At 33.4% G+C, this 18,408-nt stretch overlaps 1 protein-coding gene across 4 annotated transcripts in view; it reads left to right on the top strand.

The window, feature by feature from the left end:
• SBF2 (SET binding factor 2) overlaps window positions 1-18,408 on the top strand; it is a 382,671-nt gene that overhangs the window by 226,719 nt on the left and 137,544 nt on the right. For all 4 annotated transcript variants that reach the window (XM_074372406.1, XM_074372407.1, XM_074372408.1 and 1 more), the window contains exons 14-16: window positions 6,827-7,031; window positions 11,653-11,762; window positions 13,512-13,661. In XM_074372406.1, coding sequence (XP_074228507.1) covers window positions 6,827-7,031; window positions 11,653-11,762; window positions 13,512-13,661 — 465 coding nt within the window. The remainder of the gene's footprint in view (window positions 1-6,826; window positions 7,032-11,652; window positions 11,763-13,511; window positions 13,662-18,408) is intronic.

Here is an 18,408-nt window from a genome sequence, read left to right on the forward strand (position 1 = left end):
TTTCTCAAATTATAATGCCACCAGTTTCTATCACATTTTCACACATAGTCCTATTTCTGGGCTTCTCTATTCCATTAGCCCTTTTAACCCTTTATTAATACCAGTTATCATACTTTTTTTATAATATTTTTTATTGAGTTATAGTCAGTTTACAATGTTGTGTCAGTTTCCATTGTAGAGCACAACTTTTCAGTTATATAGAAACATATATATAGATTTATTGTCACAGTTTTTTCTCTGTGAGCTACCATAAAATCTTGTATGTATTTCCCTTTGTTATACAGTATAATCTTGTTTATCTGTTCTACATTTTGAAATCCCAATCTGTCCCTTCCCACCCCTTCTCCCCCTTGGCAACCACAAGGTTGTATTCTATGTCTATGAATCTGTTTCTGTTTTGTATTTATGGTTGTTTTTGTTTTTGTTTTTGTTTTTTAAGATTCCACATACGAGTGATCTCATACGGTATTATTCTTTCTCTTTCTGGCTTACTTCACTTAGAATGACATTCTCCAGGAAAATCCATGTTGTTGCAAATGGCATTATGTTGTCGGGGTTTATGGCTGAATAGTATTCCACTGTATAAATATACCACCTCTTCTTTATCCAGTCATCTGTTGATGGATACTTAGACTGTTTCCATGTCTTGGCTATTGTACATAGTGCTGCTATGAACACTGGAGTGCAGGTGTCTTTTTGAAGTAGGGTTCCTTCTGGATATATGCCCAGTAGCAGGATTCCTGGGTCATACGGTAAGTCTATTCCTAATCTTTTGAGGAATCTCCATAGTGTTTTCCACAGTGGCTGCACCAAACTGCATTCCCACCAGCAATGTAGGAGAGTTCCCTTTTCTCCACAGCCTCTACAGCATTTCTCATTTGTGGACTTTTGAATGATGGGCATTCTGACTGGTGTGAGGTGATATCTCATTGTAGTTATGATTTGCATTTCTCTGATGATTAGTGATATTGAACATTTTTTCACGTGCCTATTGATCATTTGTATGTCTTCCTTGGAGAATTGCTTGTTTAGGTCTTCTGCCCATTTGTGGATTGGGTAGTTTGTTTTCTCTTATTGAGTCGTATAAGCTGCTTATATATTCTGGAGATCAAGCCTTTGTCGGTTTCATTTGCAAAAATTTTCTCCCATTCCATAGGTTGTCTTTTTGTTTTACTTATGGTTTCCTTTGCTGTGCAGAAGCTTGTAAGTTTCATTAGGTCCCATTTGTTTATTCTTGCTTTTATTTCTATTGCTTGGGTAGACTGTCCTAGGAGAACATTTTTGAGATGTATGTGAGATAATGTTTTGCCTATGTTTTCCTCTAGGAGGTTTATTGTATCTTGTCTTATGTTTAAGTCTTCTATCCATTTTGAATTTGTTTTTGTGTATGGTGTAAGAGAGTGTTCTAGCTTCATTGCTTTACATGCTGCCGTCCAGTTTTCCCAACACCATTTGCTGAAGAGACTGTCTTTATTCCATTGTATATTCTTGCCTCCTTTGTCAAAGATTAGTTGACCAAAAGTTTGTGGGTTCATTTCTGGGCTCTCTATTCTGTTCCATTGGTCTGTATGTCTGTTTTTGTACCAATACCATGCTGTCGTGATGACTGTAGCTCTGTAGCATTGTCTGAAGTCTGGGAGAGTTACTCCTCCAGCCTCTTTCTTTTTCTTCAGTAATGCTTTGGCAATTCTAGGTCTTTGATGGTTCCATATAAATTTTATTATGATTTGTTCTAGTTCTGTGAAATATGTCCTGGGTAATTTGATAGGGATTGCATTAAATCTGTAGATTGCCTTGGGCAGTTGTGACCGTTTTAACAATATTGATTCTTCCAATCCAAGAGCATGGGATATCTTTCCACTTTTTAAAGTCTTCTTTAATTTCCTTCATCAATGGTTTATCGTTTTCTGTGTGTAATTCTTTCACCTCCTTGGTTAGATTTACTCCTAGGTATTTTATTACTATGGGTGCAATTTTAAAGGGGATTGCTTCTTTACTTTCTTCTTCTGTTGATTCATCGTTAGTGTAAAGAAATGCCACTGATGTTTGAACGTTAATCTTGTAACCTGCTACCTTGCTGAATTCTTCAATCAGCTCTAGTAGTTTTTGTGTGGACCTTTTAGGGTTTTCTATATATAGTATCATGTCATCTGCTTATAGTGACACTTTTACCTCTTCTTTTCCAGTTCAGATCCCTTTTATTTCTCTCTCTTGCCTGATTGCTGTGGCTAGGACTTCCAAGACTATGTTGAATAGGAGTGGTGATAGTGGGCAGCTTTGTCTTGTCCCAGATTTTAGTGGAAAGCTTTTGAGTTTTTCACCATAGAAAAACTCTGTAGGTTTGTCATATATAGCTTTTATTATGTTGAGATATGTTCCCTATATACCCACTTTGGTGAGTTTTTATCATAAATGGGTGTTGAATTTTAGCAAATGCTTTTTCTGCATCTGTTGAGATGATCATGTGGTTTTTGTCCTTTCTCTTGTTGATGTGATGTATTACATTGATTGATTTGCGTATGTTGAACCACCCTTGTGTCCCTGGGATGAACCCCACTTGGTCATGATGTATAATCTTTTTTACGTGCTGTTGGATTCTATTTGCTGATATTTTGGTGAGGATTTTTGCATCTATGTTCATCAGTGATATTGGTCTATAATTCTCTTTTTTGATAGTGTCTTTGCCTGGTTTTGGTATCAGGGTGATGGTGGCTTCATAGAATGATTTTGGGAGTATCTCCTCCTTTTCAATCTTCTGGGAGAGTTTGAGAAGGACTGATATGAGTTCTTCTTTGTATGTTTGGTAGAATTCCCCGGTGAAGCCATCCAGTCCTGGACTTTTATTTCTAGGGAGGTTTTTTTAATCACTAATTCAGTTTCATTTCTAGTGACCTGTTTGTTCAAGTGGTCAGTTTCTTCTTGGTTCAATCTTGGTGGACTGTATGTTTCCAGAAATTTGTCCATCTCCTCTAGGTTATCCATTTTGGCTCCATATAGTTTTTCATAATACTCTCGTATGATATTCTGTATTTCTATGTTATTTGTTGTAATTTCTCCATTTTCCTTTCTTATTTTGCTTGTTTGTGCTCTCTCTTTTTTCTTCTTTGTGAGTTTGGCCAGAGGTTTGTCGATTTTATTTACTGTTTCAAAAACCCAGCTTTTGGTTTGATTGATTTTTTTCTATGTTTTTTTTAATCTCTATTTTATTTATTTTCTCCCTGATCTTTTTTATTACCTTCCTTCTGCTGCCTTTTAGGGGTTTTTGCTCTTCTTTTTCTAATTCTTTTAGCTGGTGGGTTAGATTGTTTATTTGAGATTGTTCTTCTTTTTTTGAGGAAGGCCTGTATTGCTGTAAACTTCCCTCTTAGCACTGCCTTTGCTGTGTCCCATAAATTTTGTGTGGTTGTGTTATCATACTGTTTTATATTAAAGGTTTATATAAGATTTGTTACCTGGAAAGTTTGACTTCTCCATTTACTCTTCTTCCGAATTGCCTAAACTATTTTTGGACCTTTGTTCTTCCTTATAAAGTTTAGGATGAACTTGTCACATTACAGGATTTTGACTAGGAGCAGTCAGTATGTGTGTCTGGTGTATCTTTTGTCCCTAAACCACCTTAAGTCATTTTAGAAACAAGATAGAAGAGTATAAAGAAGAGAGAGAGAAAATATAGCTAGAAAAGATACTAGTACCACTAAGATTTATTTTCTACTTTTACTTTTCCATGTTTTAAAATTTATTTTAATGAATATTATTTAGGGCGGAGGGTATAGCTCAGTGGTAAAGTGCATGCCTAGTATGCATGATGTGCTGGGTTCAGTCCCCAGTACCTACATTAAAACAAACAAACAAACAAACAATCCTAATTGCTACCCCCCAAAAAAAATTTTTTTAATGAATATTATTTACATTATGGGAAATATATTTAAAGTTTTAATTTTTATTGTAAAGAAAATAAATATAAATAGAAACAGAAATAGTGAAGAGTATACTTTAAATGATTTTTTGGGTTCAGAACTCAAAATCCACTTGAATTACCTCCCCAGCGTGAAAGAAATATCTGCTTAATGAGTTTTAGATAATTGATACTGATAACTTTTAAGAAGAGGAGATATCTTAGATATTGTGCCTAAAAAACAGAGAAAAGCAAACATACTGCTTTTGGAAAAGGGCAATTTCAGAAACTCCAGACCAGCGAGGTTGATGTTAATCCAGGCATAATTTTAGAACTGTTTTTTTCAACATAATTTTAGAAAGTGGTGATTGTGAAGACTTGGCATAGAAATTTGCTTATTTTTCCCTGTCTTTGCTAAAGCTATAACAGGAAAATATAAAGTGTGTATGAGGGCTGTTTTGGCAAGAACAAGCTGGTTTCACCTTCTCTGGAACATTTAAGAGAAGCGTAAGTACAGGCAGACCTCAGAGATATTGCAGGTTCAATTCCAGACCACCACAATAAAGCTAATGTCACAATAAAGTGAGTCACACAAATTTTTTGGTTTCCTAGTGCATGTAAAAGTTGTGTTTACCCTATAATGTAGTTAAGTGTGCAATACCATTTATGTGTAAAAAAAGTACATACCTTAATGTAAAAATAGTTTTTTGCTAAAAACTGCTAACCATTATTTGAACCTTCAGCAAGTCATGGTTTGTTTTTTTACAATAGAAATGTCAAAGATCCCTGACCACAGCTCACTATACAAATATAATAATAATGATAAAAAAAGTTTTGAAATATTGTGAGAATTACCAGAACATGACATACATACACAAAGTGAGCAAATGCTGTTGGAAAAATGGCACCAGTAGATGTGTTCGATACAGGGTTGCCACAAGCCTCCAGTTTGTGGAAGATGCAGTATCTACAATGCACAATAAAGTGAAGCACAATAAAATGAGATATGCCTGTATACACCTTAGGCAAAGTTATTTATCCAGAATCACAGAATGAGTAGAGCAAAAACTAGAGCCCAGGCTTTCTGACACTTAAAGGAGTATTATTGCCATTGTGTTGCTAAGACATGCTGCCTGTATCATCTCCTGTGATCCAGCCTTTCCTTTATCTGGATCTGGGCCAAATAACCTAAAAGAATTGTGGGGAGCAGCTCTAGTAGATGATGCTAGTTGGCCTTTTTAACTGTCCAGAGAATGTGTCGGGCAGTATTGGGCTTAACCTACAGCATGAATGACACAGTTTCAGGGGGAAAAAGAAATTTTCTGGTTGCAAAGGATGATAAATGCTGGAATTCGTCGAAAAATGGTTGTAAAGCAACCTTCTTCAGCGAACTTTATGAAAAGAATGGATTCCACTCTGCCTGTAGTATTTGAAATATAATTCTACTTAAGTAGGTGGCTGGATAAAAGTCCATACCAACCCTAAGGGTCTGTGAAAGTATTAGCTGACAAATTTAATTCAAACATTATAATCCTAATATGTGTTCACCATTGTGTCCCACTTATTGGGATATGGTAGGAAGTAGTCCAGGGTGCCTGCTTGGTGTCAGGCACTTTCTCGATGCAGTACGTACACAGCAAGGCACAAAAAATGTTTTTTAATTGGCCAAAATGTCCGTCCTCACAGAGCTTCATTTTAATGAGAGATAGACAGTAAAAAAAATAAATGGAATTTATAGTATGTGAGAAGGTAATAAGTGCTAAAGAGGAAAATATAATAAGAGGGATAGGGACTGTGTTGAAGGCTATAAGTTTTGATAGGGTGGCCCCAAAAAAGGTACCATTTGATCAAAGAAATGAAGGAATGGAGAGAAGATGCTACACAAATTGGTGGGGGGACAGGCATTCCAGGCCGAGGGAGCAGTTATGTGCTAAGGCCTTGAGGCAGGAACAAGAAGGCCTGTGTAGGAGCAGGAGCAGAATGAATGAAGGAAACAGTAGTAGGACATGGTCATATAAAGAAGCTAGATCTTGTAAATTATTGTAACAGCTTTGGGTTTTGCTCTGAATGAGGTGAAGAGCTATTTGAATGAACAGAGTAGTTAAGTAATGATTTGACATACTTTTAACTAGGTCACTCTGTCTGCAGCGTTAAGAATAGAGTGAGGGTGGGAGCAAGGTTGGAAGCAGGGAGACCAGTTAGAAGACTGTTGTTCTGTAGTAGTATGAGACATGTTGGCTTGAATCAAGGTGGTGTTGAAAAGTGGTCAGGTCATAAATGTTTTTTAAAGGCAAAATCCAAAAGGTTTGCAAAGGAATGGATAATTGGGTGTGAGAGAAGGGCTTTAAGGATTACTCTAAGCTCTTCACCTGAATGATTGGAAAAACAAATATGGCACTTTCTGAAGTGGGGAAGACTGTGGAAAGCAGATTTGGAGGAGGTGAATATTAAGTGCTCCATTTTGGACATATATTTAAGATGGTTATTTTAATTCCATATGAGAATACTATGTGCAGGTGGTTGAATATATGGGTATAGAGTTAAGGAGGAAGCTTAGTTGGAGATAAAATTTTGTGAAATGGTATTTTTGTGGTTTAAAAATAGAGACTGGAGGTTATCGCTAAGAAGGTAAATGTAAATAGCAAAGAGTCCTCTGGTCTGAGCCCTAGGATATTCTCATAGCTAAGAGGTTACGAAAATGAAAAATAGACTAAGATGTAGCAAGAAGACCTAGAAACCAAGTGAAGAAAGTGTTCATTGAAGAGGAAAAAGAATGACTGGCTGTATCAGACGTTGCTGAAAGATCATATAAGTAAGATCTGAATATATGTACAATCACTCATGTCTGATTACTATTTCTGCCCCTCTGGCCAACCATCTGCCATTGTTATTTTAACTTTTGAGTAATTTTACCTATGTTTGATATTACAGGAGAATCCAAACCCTCATATGGCATTCCAGAAAGTTCCACGACCAACAGAAGGATCCCACTTGCGAGTTCATGTTCTTCCTTTCCCAAAGATTAATGAAACTCGGGTACAGGAATTAATACAGGAAAATCTTGCTAAGAACCAGAATGCACCTCCTGCTTCACGAGTGGAAAAGAAATGTGTTGTGCCTGCAGGTCCACCTGTTGGTATGTATTTGTCTGTTTATTTTAAAAGTAAACCTCCTATCAAGATATCAGACACAAAACCAAAAATGCATAACTTAAGGAATTTTCACAAAGTGAACAAATTCATGTAACCAGAATCAGCATTATCAATACGCAGAAGCACTGTTCCAGTCACTGCCTCTCACAAGGGTAACCATTAATTAACCTGACTACTGCCACTGTAGAACCTTCTTTTAAAAATAAAAACTGTATTGAGATATAATTCACATACTATAAAAGTCACACTTGTAAAGTATACAATTCAGTGGTTTTTAGTATATTCAGAGTTGTGCAGCCATTTTCACTAATTTCAGAACATTTTCATTACCCCAAGTAGAAACACATTCCCACTAGCAGTCACTCCCCATTTCTCCTCCAAAACCACTCCTTCCCCAGCTTTAGGCAGTAATCTACTTTCTTTGTAGATTTGCCTATTCTAGACATTTTATATAAATAAATGGAATCATACAATATTTGATCTTTTGTGATTGGCTTCTTTCATTTGGCATATTTTCAAAGTTCGTCCATGTAGCATGTATCAGTACTTCTTTGCTTTTTATGGCTGAATAATACTCCATTGTATGGGTATATATCACATTTTGTTACCCATTCAAAATGATGGACACTTGGATTGTTTCTACTTTTTGGCTACTGTTGATAGCGCTGCTGTGAGCATTCATGTATGAGTTTTTGTGCGGACATGTTTTTAGTTCTCTCTGGTATATATTAGGTGTGGTACAGTAAGTCTGTGTTTAATGTTTTGAGGAACTGCCACACTGTTTCCCAAAGCAATTGCACCATTTTACATTCCCACCATCGGTGTATGGGCATTCTGATTTCTTCACATTCACTTACTTGATGTAGAGCATCTTTTTGTGTGCCTCTTGACCATATTTGTATCTTCCCTGGAAAAATATCTGTCTATTCAGATCCTTTGCCCATTTTTAAGTTGAGCTGTTTGTCTTTTTGTTCAAGAATTGTCCTTATATTCTGTATACCAGTCCCTTATCAGATACATGATTTGCAAATATTTTTCCCATTCTGTGGGTTATCTTTCTTTACTGATTTTTATCTCTCTTATTCTTTTTTTTTTTTTTTTTTTTGGTGGGAGGAAGGTAGTTACGTTATTTATTTTCAGAGGAGGTACTGGGGATTGAACCCAGGACCTCATGCATGCTAAGTATGCACTCTACCACTCGAGCTATACCCTCCTCCCCTATCTCTCTTATTCTTTATCTCTTGAGGGAGGTGTGTTAAAGTCTCCCATGATAAGTAGAATTGCCTGTTTCTCATTTCACTGTTCATCTTTTCTTTATGTATTTTGAAATTGATTTATTGGACACAGATATATTTACAAATAGTGTAGCATCCTGGTGATTGATCGCTATCATTACGGAACGTCCCTCTTTGTGTCTACTTATGCTTCTTGCTGTAAGATGAACTTTGAGGTTTATATAGCTATACTAGCCCTCCTTTAGTTAGTGTTTATCTTTTTTTATCCTTTTATTTTCAAACTCTGGATCCTTATATTTAAGATATGCCTCTTGCAAGCAACATGTGGTTTTTTTTAACCAGTTTGACTATCTTAATGTATTACTTGTATTTATCTCATTTATATAACTATAGTTACTGATAGAGTAATGGCTTTAATGTAATTTGCTGGGTTTTTTTCTGTTTGATCCTTCTGATTTACATTTTCCCCTGCTTCCTTACCCTCTTTTGGATTAATGAACTATTTTTTAATTTATCATTTATCTCTGTTAACTTGTTATTTATGTCTGTTTACTGTTCTTTTAAAGATTTATTATGCTAGGGACTATAGCATACATCCACTTTTGTAGGTTCAGCTTTCACCAGAAACTTTGTTGGTCAACCTGGCCATCTGCCAGAATCCAACCCAGATTCCCAGCCTCTTGTCTGTACCCAGTATTGGCAGATCTCTTAAGGGAAAAGTGGATGTGCATGTTAAGTTAGTTCTCTGGTCTTTTCTTTTTTCTGGAATTATAAGTCTTCTAATCTTTGTGCTTCTGTAGCACTCTGATATATTTAAATAGATAGCTTTGCATTTTATCTGACTTTCATAATGTTCTTGGTGAAAGTTTTAGTTTGCTACATACTGTCCCATCATACCTGGAAGTGAGTGTAATTTTATTATTAACAGATTATATTATTTAAATTATTTATGTAGTAATGTTAATAATTTCTGTATTCTTAACATGTATGTTGTATGGTAATGTTAATGTTATTTATTGTTAATTATTTATTTAGTAGTATTAATTTGCCATTATTTTCCTAAGAATTAACAGCTTTTACTTAAGCATTGATTGTACTTTCACATAGAGAAGAGAATGGAGAAGTAGACATGTTAAAGGGTAGTTATTTTTGGAAGGATTTGGTCATGTAACTTTACTATTTAATATTTTTATAATATTTAATATAAAGCTGGTTGAAAGCTTTCTTTAAATACCCACATGAATAGATTAGAAGTTTTTTTAAAATATAATTTGCTTGGATTGTAACCTTGTCTCTATATTATTTTTATATAATCTCTTTACTTTCTTCACGTGCAGTGAACATCAGATTCTTTCTTTAAATGCGTGTGGAATGTCTCATTGTAATCAGAGAGGTACACATGACTCAGTATTTGGCCCTGCGTGCACTTCCTGTAAAACCTAAAGGAATGAATGAATGAATGAATGATGAATGCAGGGACCTCTGTTCAACTTTCTAGTTCATTTGGGTTGATTAGAATCAGGATTTCCCTTGTTTTATAATTATCATATAATTTACATGATACCCATGTATAATGTGAGTGTGGAATTGCTCTGTCTCCTTAAAAGACATTCACATTTTGAGAGGTTAATTAGTTTCCAGGGATTCCTCAGAGGGGCCAGAGTAATGATGAATGGCTGGAAATAGTATTTGAAAGCCAAAGTCTTAGAAAGGAAGCTCTGGGAAGTCAAGTATCCATAAACCAGAGTTGTTGTCAAATATTAGAAAGATAGTATTAGAAGGCCACAACGGGGATTTGGCCAATCCCTGAAATGTCAGTAACTCTAAGTGAAGAGCTTTCTTCTGGGAGTGAACTAAGTTATAGTTACCAAAGGAAGATAATTCCCAAGTGATAAACAGACTCATTTTAGGAAGATACGGGTTTTTAAATGGCTCGTCCTAAAGAAAAGTTAAAATACTGCTAAAGAGATTTTAGAATTAAAAGTTTATAAATTTAAGTTAAAAATGTTGCTCTCTCAACAAAGTATGTGATCTTATTTGGAGACTGTAGGAAATTTTCTTCTCTAAATATAGATCAATTTCAATTTCAATTTTTGCCACTGACCTACATGTGTGGGAAGCACCAGAGGCCAAAATTAAGAATAAGCATTTCAGAAAGAAAAGTCATGTGAAATAATGTATTTAATCATCATGGTCATTAATGTTACTTTATTAAGAATGATTTGAAGATAACTGGTAAAAAAAAAAAAAAAAAACAACCAGGGAAGATTGATTTCCTGATTCTGATGAAGTACTGTAGCTATGTAAGAGCACCATTGGGGGAAGCTGGCTGATGAGTGCATGGATCTCCTCTGTACTCATTTGCAACCTTTTGTGAGCTTATAACTATTTCAAAATGTTTTAAAGTTTAAAAAACTATTTGAAGAATATAAAGTTTTGTATTGATGGATGGAAAAGGATGCTAAGAGTAAGATGGTGTTCTTTCTTGTTAGGTATGTGGGAGAGTTGAAGGGATTATGCTTTTAGATTCCAAGAGCAGCCATAAAATATACAGCTTAAGAATTACTGATACTACCTCATTTGTACATATGATATAGTGTAGTTCTTTGTGAAATTATACTTTTTATTTAACAAACATTACTTTTATTTATATCCTTCAAATATTCTTTTAATAAGTTAAATTTATTTTAATTTTATTTATTTTTAATTACTCAAGTAATTTTAGCCTAAGTAATAGAATAGAATTATCTAACATCATGGTAAAGATGACAGGTACTAAGTTCACAAGACTAAAAAGTGAGTCTCCCAAATTCTGTAAAGTAATTCTTTAGCCATGATCATTTCTCTTTTTGTGCAATGCGTCTTCAAGTCACCTGTACTCAGATTTTTAGAACCTTGTTTTTTGTGGTATGTGGTTTTTCTCTGGTAATATATTAAAAATATCAACTTCTTTTTCTGTTAGTAGTCCTCTTACGTATGAGCATTAGCTACTTTTGTCATGATCCTGTACCTGTAACAATTCTTCCATTTGTTTATAGTTAAAGGTTAAAAAAAAGATGTTTACCTTTGCTTAATACAATTTTACTGTGCAATATGAGTTAATTTGCATAAGAGGTAAGTGTAGTATTGGAATCTGTCGTTTATAGTTATCCTCAATAAGGGATAGGCTGGCCTGCCAGTTTAAAACCTAAAAATGTAATCAAAGTACCTTCTCTGCCATGTAACAAGGAGGAAAAAAAACTATATAATGAAGGTTATGGTCATGTAAACAGTTACAATCTTATATAGTGTAAACAGTAATATTCCCCTTGCTTTTATAATTGCCAAAGGAGTTTAATTTATTTGTGTTTTTCTTATATTCCTTTACTAGTTTCAATAATGGATAAGGTGACAACAGTTTTCAACAGTGCACAGAGATTGGAAGTTGTTAGAAACTGCATCTCATTCATATTTGAAAATAAAACATTGGAGACTGAAAAGGTAATAAAATGCCTTCCTTCCCGTCATGTCCCTTTCAGATTTCTATGTTTAGCTTGCCAACTTATTCTGTCCCTTTTCCTTATAAAGTATCCTTTCATTGTTCTGATCGTTTTAAATGAACAGTCTAAGATTTAAAATCCTAGCCAATAGGCCAGGATGGCGGAGTAGTAGGACCCCTAGCTCACCCTCTCCCACGAATACAGCAAAATCGATACCTACATACAGAACAAATCACACAGAATACCTATTGGACTTTGTCAGGATATTTGTTACATCAGAAATACAAGGAAATCCTTGTAAAATCGATAAACAACAAGTTTAAACTGTACAGCACTGGCAAACTGTAGTCACTATAGTGAAAAAGAATATGAAAAGGAATATATGTGTGTGTATGTATGACTGAAAAATTATGCTGTACACCAGAAATTGACCCAACATTGTAAACTGACTATACTTCAATTAGAAAAGTTTAATTTAAAAACTTCTAGCCATGCCTATTTACATAACTACCAGAGAAACATTGATAGTCATGTTTCCCCTGAAACTTTTAAACATTATTCACTAAATCCTATTTTGACATATTACTTAGAAACTTAACATTTTAAATGTAATATTTTATTGCAGAGAATCTAGAAGAAGTAATGAATTATAAAAATTATGGTATTCAATTAAATGCACCTCATTAAAACACGTTTTCTTGCTTTCTTTAATATAATATACTATATATAATGTAACCTTTTCTTAGTAACTTGTCATAGTTCTGAGCATCTATTACAAGGGGCTAGTAAAACATGTAAAATAAAATTTTTACCCTTACACTAAATGACCTCAGACCTCTTTATATTTTGAGTTTTTTGATACCCGTTTTTTTCTCATGGTTGAAGTGTTACAGACTTTCTTTTGCTTTTGTTGCTTTCAGCTTTCACACCTTGTTTATTACACCTGTTGTTAAAAAAAAAGTATTAGGTCCTTCTACTCTCAGGCTTCTTCCCTTCCTTCTTATTTGCTCCTTTGTGTTGACTTTAGGTTTTCAAAGTTAAATAAGCCTATTATTTATTTTATGTAAAGTAAATTAATTAGGCTCTCAAGGTGAACTGTAAGAGGCATTCTTGTGGGCAGTGAAGTTAAAAGAGTTTTAATACATAAACCCAGAGATTACTATTTGTTGCTCTGAGTTTTGTTTTTTTTTTTTACTGCTTTCTTATGCTGTTGAAATTACAAGAGATTGCAGAATTTTCCAGTCATAAATTAAAACTGAATAATGATTAAGTTGCTGATCAGTTTCAAACATAAAATCACCCAGTAGTCTTGTCATTTTAATTTTCTTTCTGTTCTTGCTATGGAGTTGTGGTCATTTACTAAAAGAACGTGTCTTAAGTGTCTGCGATTTTGACTTATAATCTGAAGCAACAGTTATTTTGGTGACAAAGTTTTTTTGTTTTTGTTTTTTTTAACATTTTTTATTGGGTGACAAAGTTTTGATGAGGTTTTTTAAATGAAGTTTAATGTTTTTAAAATATATCACATAAACTAAGTCCTACTTATTTTTCATGCTTCCTTACAAATAAAAATCACTGTAAATCATCTATTTACAGTTGTTCTTAATAGCAAATCAACTCTTTTTTAGGAGTTTAATTCTACTAATAACTCTGTTAAATAGTTTACAGGATACATGTGAATTTTCAGTGATTAAAAGTTACTTTTTTCCCAGTGGTGTCTTTTGTTCACTTCTACCTCTCTTGTCCACAGACCCTTCCTGCTGCATTGAGAGCCCTTAAAGGAAAGGCAGCAAGACAGTGTCTCACTGATGAGCTGGGTTTACATGTTCAGCAAAACCGGGCAATATTAGACCATCAACAGTTTGACTACATAATAAGGATGATGAACTGTACTCTGCAGGTAACTTTCAGTTGTTTCAGATTATCCTTATTATTTGAGAATGTTTTTTATTTTTCCAGGAGATTCAGTAATTACTGATAAGTTCTTGAACCTTCCACAGCTAATAGGAAGGGCCAACATCCATACCATTTCTGTCAGAAACAGTTATATATTGGTATAAATAATAAGAGTTTTCAATTTTTTCTTTATTTTCTCTTGAAAAATACTAGGCTATTTTACTTGTACTATAAGCAAGCTTTCTGAAAATGAAAAGTTGTCTTTAAAACATTCAGTTATATATTACTTAATGTCTGTATTCATGTCAGGCCCTTTTCAGCCAGTTTTCAGTTATACTGTTAAGGCAGAAGGCAGTGAATGAATGGTGGCTAATCCAAATGATAAATGAATTACTCAGTTAAGTGTTTACTTAATACTTTGTGTGGGTAAAGCACAAAGTAAATTTCTAGTTGGCCTCAAAATATTTGTATGATCTTACAAAAATAAGCTTCCCAGAAAATAATAAGGGCACAATTTAGGAAAAGCAAATTATCTGATTTCCCCATGCTATTTTTGTGACATTGGCATCATGTTGTTTGCAGGTGATAACAAACTTTTCTTAAACTTTACACAAAGAGAAAAATGTGATTAAATATTAAGATTTCAAAGACTATATGTGGGGCTCCAGGGAAATGAAATAAAATCCATGCTAAATTTTGGTAGATTGGAAAGTGAGAGTTACAGGGTATAATTAATAATAAAATTTGTGGATGAAGAAGGCCTAAATAAATGGAAAGATATACCATGTTTGTGGATTAGAAGACTCAATATTATAAAGATACCGATTCTCCCCAAAATAATCTGTAGAGTTATTGCAGTTCCCATCTGAATCCCAACTGGAAGTTCCAATGCCTAAGAATTACCAACACACTCCTAAAAATGCAAAGCATGGGAATTGGCCTTGTCATATATCAAACATTAATTCCAAGGAGGACATAAAAATTGCCGAGAGGTAAGTGAAAATGTGCTGAACATTACTAATTACCAGAGAAATGCAAATCAAAATCACAGTGTAATATCACCTCACATCTGTTAGAATGACTTATCAAAGAGACAACAAGTATTGGCAAGAATATGGCAAAAAGGGAACCCTTGTGCACTGTCCGTGGGAATGTAAATTGGTGTAGCCACTATAAAAAATAGTGTGAATGTTTCTCAAAAAATTAAAAGTAGAACTAACATATGATCCAGAGTTCCAATTCTGGGTACATCCAGGGGAAATGAATATAGGATATTGAAGAAGTATCTGCACAACATGTTCATTGCAGCATTTGTCACAATAGCCAAGACATGGAAACAACCTCAGTGTCCATCAATGGATGAATGGATAAAGACGATGGGGGTGTGTGTGTGTGTTTGTGTATACACACAAACAGTGGAATATTATTCAGCCATGAGAAAGAAGGAAATTCTATCATTTGCAACAATGTGGACAAACCTTGTACCAAGTGAAATAAGCCAGACAGAGAAAGAGAAATACTGTATGGTATTATATGTGGAACCTTAAAAAAAAAAAAAGTCAAATTCTTAGAAACATAGTAGAAAAATTGTTGCCAGGGGCTGAGAGGTGGAGGAAATAGGGAGAGATTAATAAGAGATACAAACTTTTAGCTGTAAGATGAGTAAGACCTGAAGACCTAAATGTACAACATGGTAACTACAGTTGATAACACTATATTGTATAATCGAAATTGCTAAGAGAGTTGAAAAAACGTTTGAATCAAAAAAAGGCAAAAAGATAAATATGTAAGGTAAGGTATCAGTTAACTCAATTGTGGGAATCCTTTCACGATGTATAGATATTTCAAATCACCTCAGTGTACTCTTTAAATATCTTACCATTTTATTTGTCAGTTATACCTCAGTAACACTTAATTTTTTTTAATTCAAAATTGCATTAATTAAGACAATGTAGTATTGATGCAGTCATAAACAAATTGGCCAGTAGAACAGAATATAGAGTTCATAAACAGATGTACACATACATGGAAATGTGATTTAGGACAAAGTTGGTATTTCAGGTCAGTGATAAAAGAGATGAAAAATTCAGTAAATAGTACTGGGACAGTTGGGTGACCATGTACATATAATGAACCATGTACATAAAAAAATGTGCAGATACCTCACATCATATACTAAAAATGTTTCAGAGTTAGAAAATTTGAGAACGTATAAGATAATAAGAAATAAGATTTTCCTATAAAACTGAATAGGAACATATTCTATGATCCAGTGATTCTACTCTTAAAGAAGTTCTTGCCCACCAAGAGATACACACAAAAATGTTCATAGGAACATTGTTTGAAATAGCAGAAAACTGAAACAACTCACATGCTAACTAGCAGTAGAATGAATACATAAATTATGGTATCTTCTTATGTTAGAATACTACTTAGCAGAGATAATAAAATGAATCGCAGCTCATTTTATTGGGTGAATCTTAAAGATGGTAATTTTGTATAAAAATAAAAAGGTATTTCAATTACAATAAAAGGTATTTTATTTATATAAAATTCAAAGCATACAATATATTATTTAGAGATAGTTAATTTAGGGATAAAACATATATAGTGGTAAAAATATAAAGAAAAGAAAGGCAATATATACATATATTAAATTATCATATTATACACTACAATTTTATATGTCAATTATACCTCAATAAATCTGGGAAAAAAGAAAATCAAGGAAATAAACAAAATATTGAGGAAAATTACCTCTGGGAAACAGAGAGGAAGGGCATTGAACATAGAGATCTTCAAAGGTAATGGTAATACTCTGTTTCTTAAACTAGGTACATGGGTGTTAATTGTATCATTGTTAGTTATAACCTGTAATTTATACACATTAATGTCTTAGGGTACTGCTGTTAGAGTTTTTTGCAGGACATATTTATCTTTTCAAACCTATTTCAAAGGATTTCTTTCTCAGGAATTCTAACTTAAAATCTAACATAAAAATGTAATCTTGTAACAAGCACTTTGTAGTTTGAGCAAATTGGCAAGATAGGAAATGATTCACCTTACTGGAAATACATTCTTAATTTAGAGTATAGGAGACTAGTTTATTGTAGCAAAAATTGAAAGCAACCTAAATGTTACCATTTGGTTATTGACTAATCCAATTATGATACAACTCTTCTTTGGAATACTGTTCAGCTAAATAGAAGGACAGGTCTGTAATATGTAATCATATTAAAAACATTTTATGTATTGCCAAGTGGGCAAAAAGGAGGTTATATAAAGTGGATATAATGTAATTCTATTTTTAACCTAAAATTACAAGTATGTTGTGTGTATATCATAGTAAAAATCTGGAAGGATATTTATGCTAAGTCCTTAATAATGGTTATCTCTGGCATTTAAATTAGAAGAGTTTTGACTTCTATTTAAACTTCTCGCTGCTTGAAACACACGCATGCATAATTAAATTATATAAAACATATAACAAGCATATTTTATAATTTTAAAAAGATTCTTATTTTTGTAGGAAGGAAATTATCAACTTTTATGAGAAGAATAAAACATAATTAATTTGCCCTAAAAAAGGTCACATCTTTTGTTACTTTGTTACAGTTACTTTGGTAACTGTCATTATAGAGAACAAAGGAATTTGATTAACAGATCAAGGTTACCAGAAGCCTTAGCTAATTTCCTGATCCCCTATAACTGATGATAAAACTACAGAAACTGTTTTAGGAAGCTTTTTTCAGTTAGTGCTTTATGTGCTGTTGTTAATTGAAGAACTAAGTTATAACTCTTTCTTTAAACTTAATTTTAGCATATACTAATTAGTAATTACTTATAGAATAGCCAGGTACCCATTGACTACAAATATTTTTTTCATCTAAATAATCGTATTCCAGGGAGGGAAAGTATGGATTTTTTTTTTCTGCTTTCAAATACACCTGCACTGATGAGCACTTAGTATTTTATAATTTAGTATTTCATAATTACATAAAAATAGATCCTGTCTTCATTCCAGCATACACTGTTGTTGAACATTGTGGAGAGTCTCTTTCCAGTTATAAATAGGTTCACATGTGATACTCTTATTTTAATGGGTTATTTATTACCAACTTGGGGTTTATTAATATTTATATTCTTGTTGCAACAGTGTTACTTGTGGGGATTTAATGTGACATTCTGAACATTTTTTACAAAAGCCTAGCTTCAAGACAGAAAGGCCAAACATCTGTGTTGGTGTTTTAAGATAGAAACACTAAATGAACTAATTTTTAGGTAGTGATTCAAAAACTTTAGTAATTTCTGCTTTTCGTGATCTTGAAGTTATTCTGTCTTTCCTGTCCTCAAGAGAAAATTAAATGGAACATGAGTACTGCCAAGGGGTTCTTTTGTTTATCAGGTTCTTTTAGTGCCAAGACAATTTTTTAAAGGACTGGCTTATAGAGATTATAGATTATTCCTATATATCTTTTCATCTCAAATAACTGATCATATTTTAGTATTTTTTTATAACTGAGATTACTGTAAATCTCTTCAAAAATATGGCCTTAACTCTACATTTTAGCAGATATATGATTTTTATGTGTCAAGATCTTAGGTAGGATCTTTTCACAGTAAATTATAATTTAAAAACCCAGTGAAGTCCTCCATTTCCAGCATTATAATAAACTGCTTGCTGTGAGGGACCCTGTCACTAACATAGAAATAGATCTTAGAAATTTGAAAAAAAAAAAAACATGATTTTG

This window comes from Camelus bactrianus, chromosome 10 (genome assembly GCF_048773025.1).
Source record: "Camelus bactrianus isolate YW-2024 breed Bactrian camel chromosome 10, ASM4877302v1, whole genome shotgun sequence".
Lineage (NCBI taxonomy): Eukaryota > Metazoa > Chordata > Mammalia > Artiodactyla > Camelidae > Camelus > Camelus bactrianus.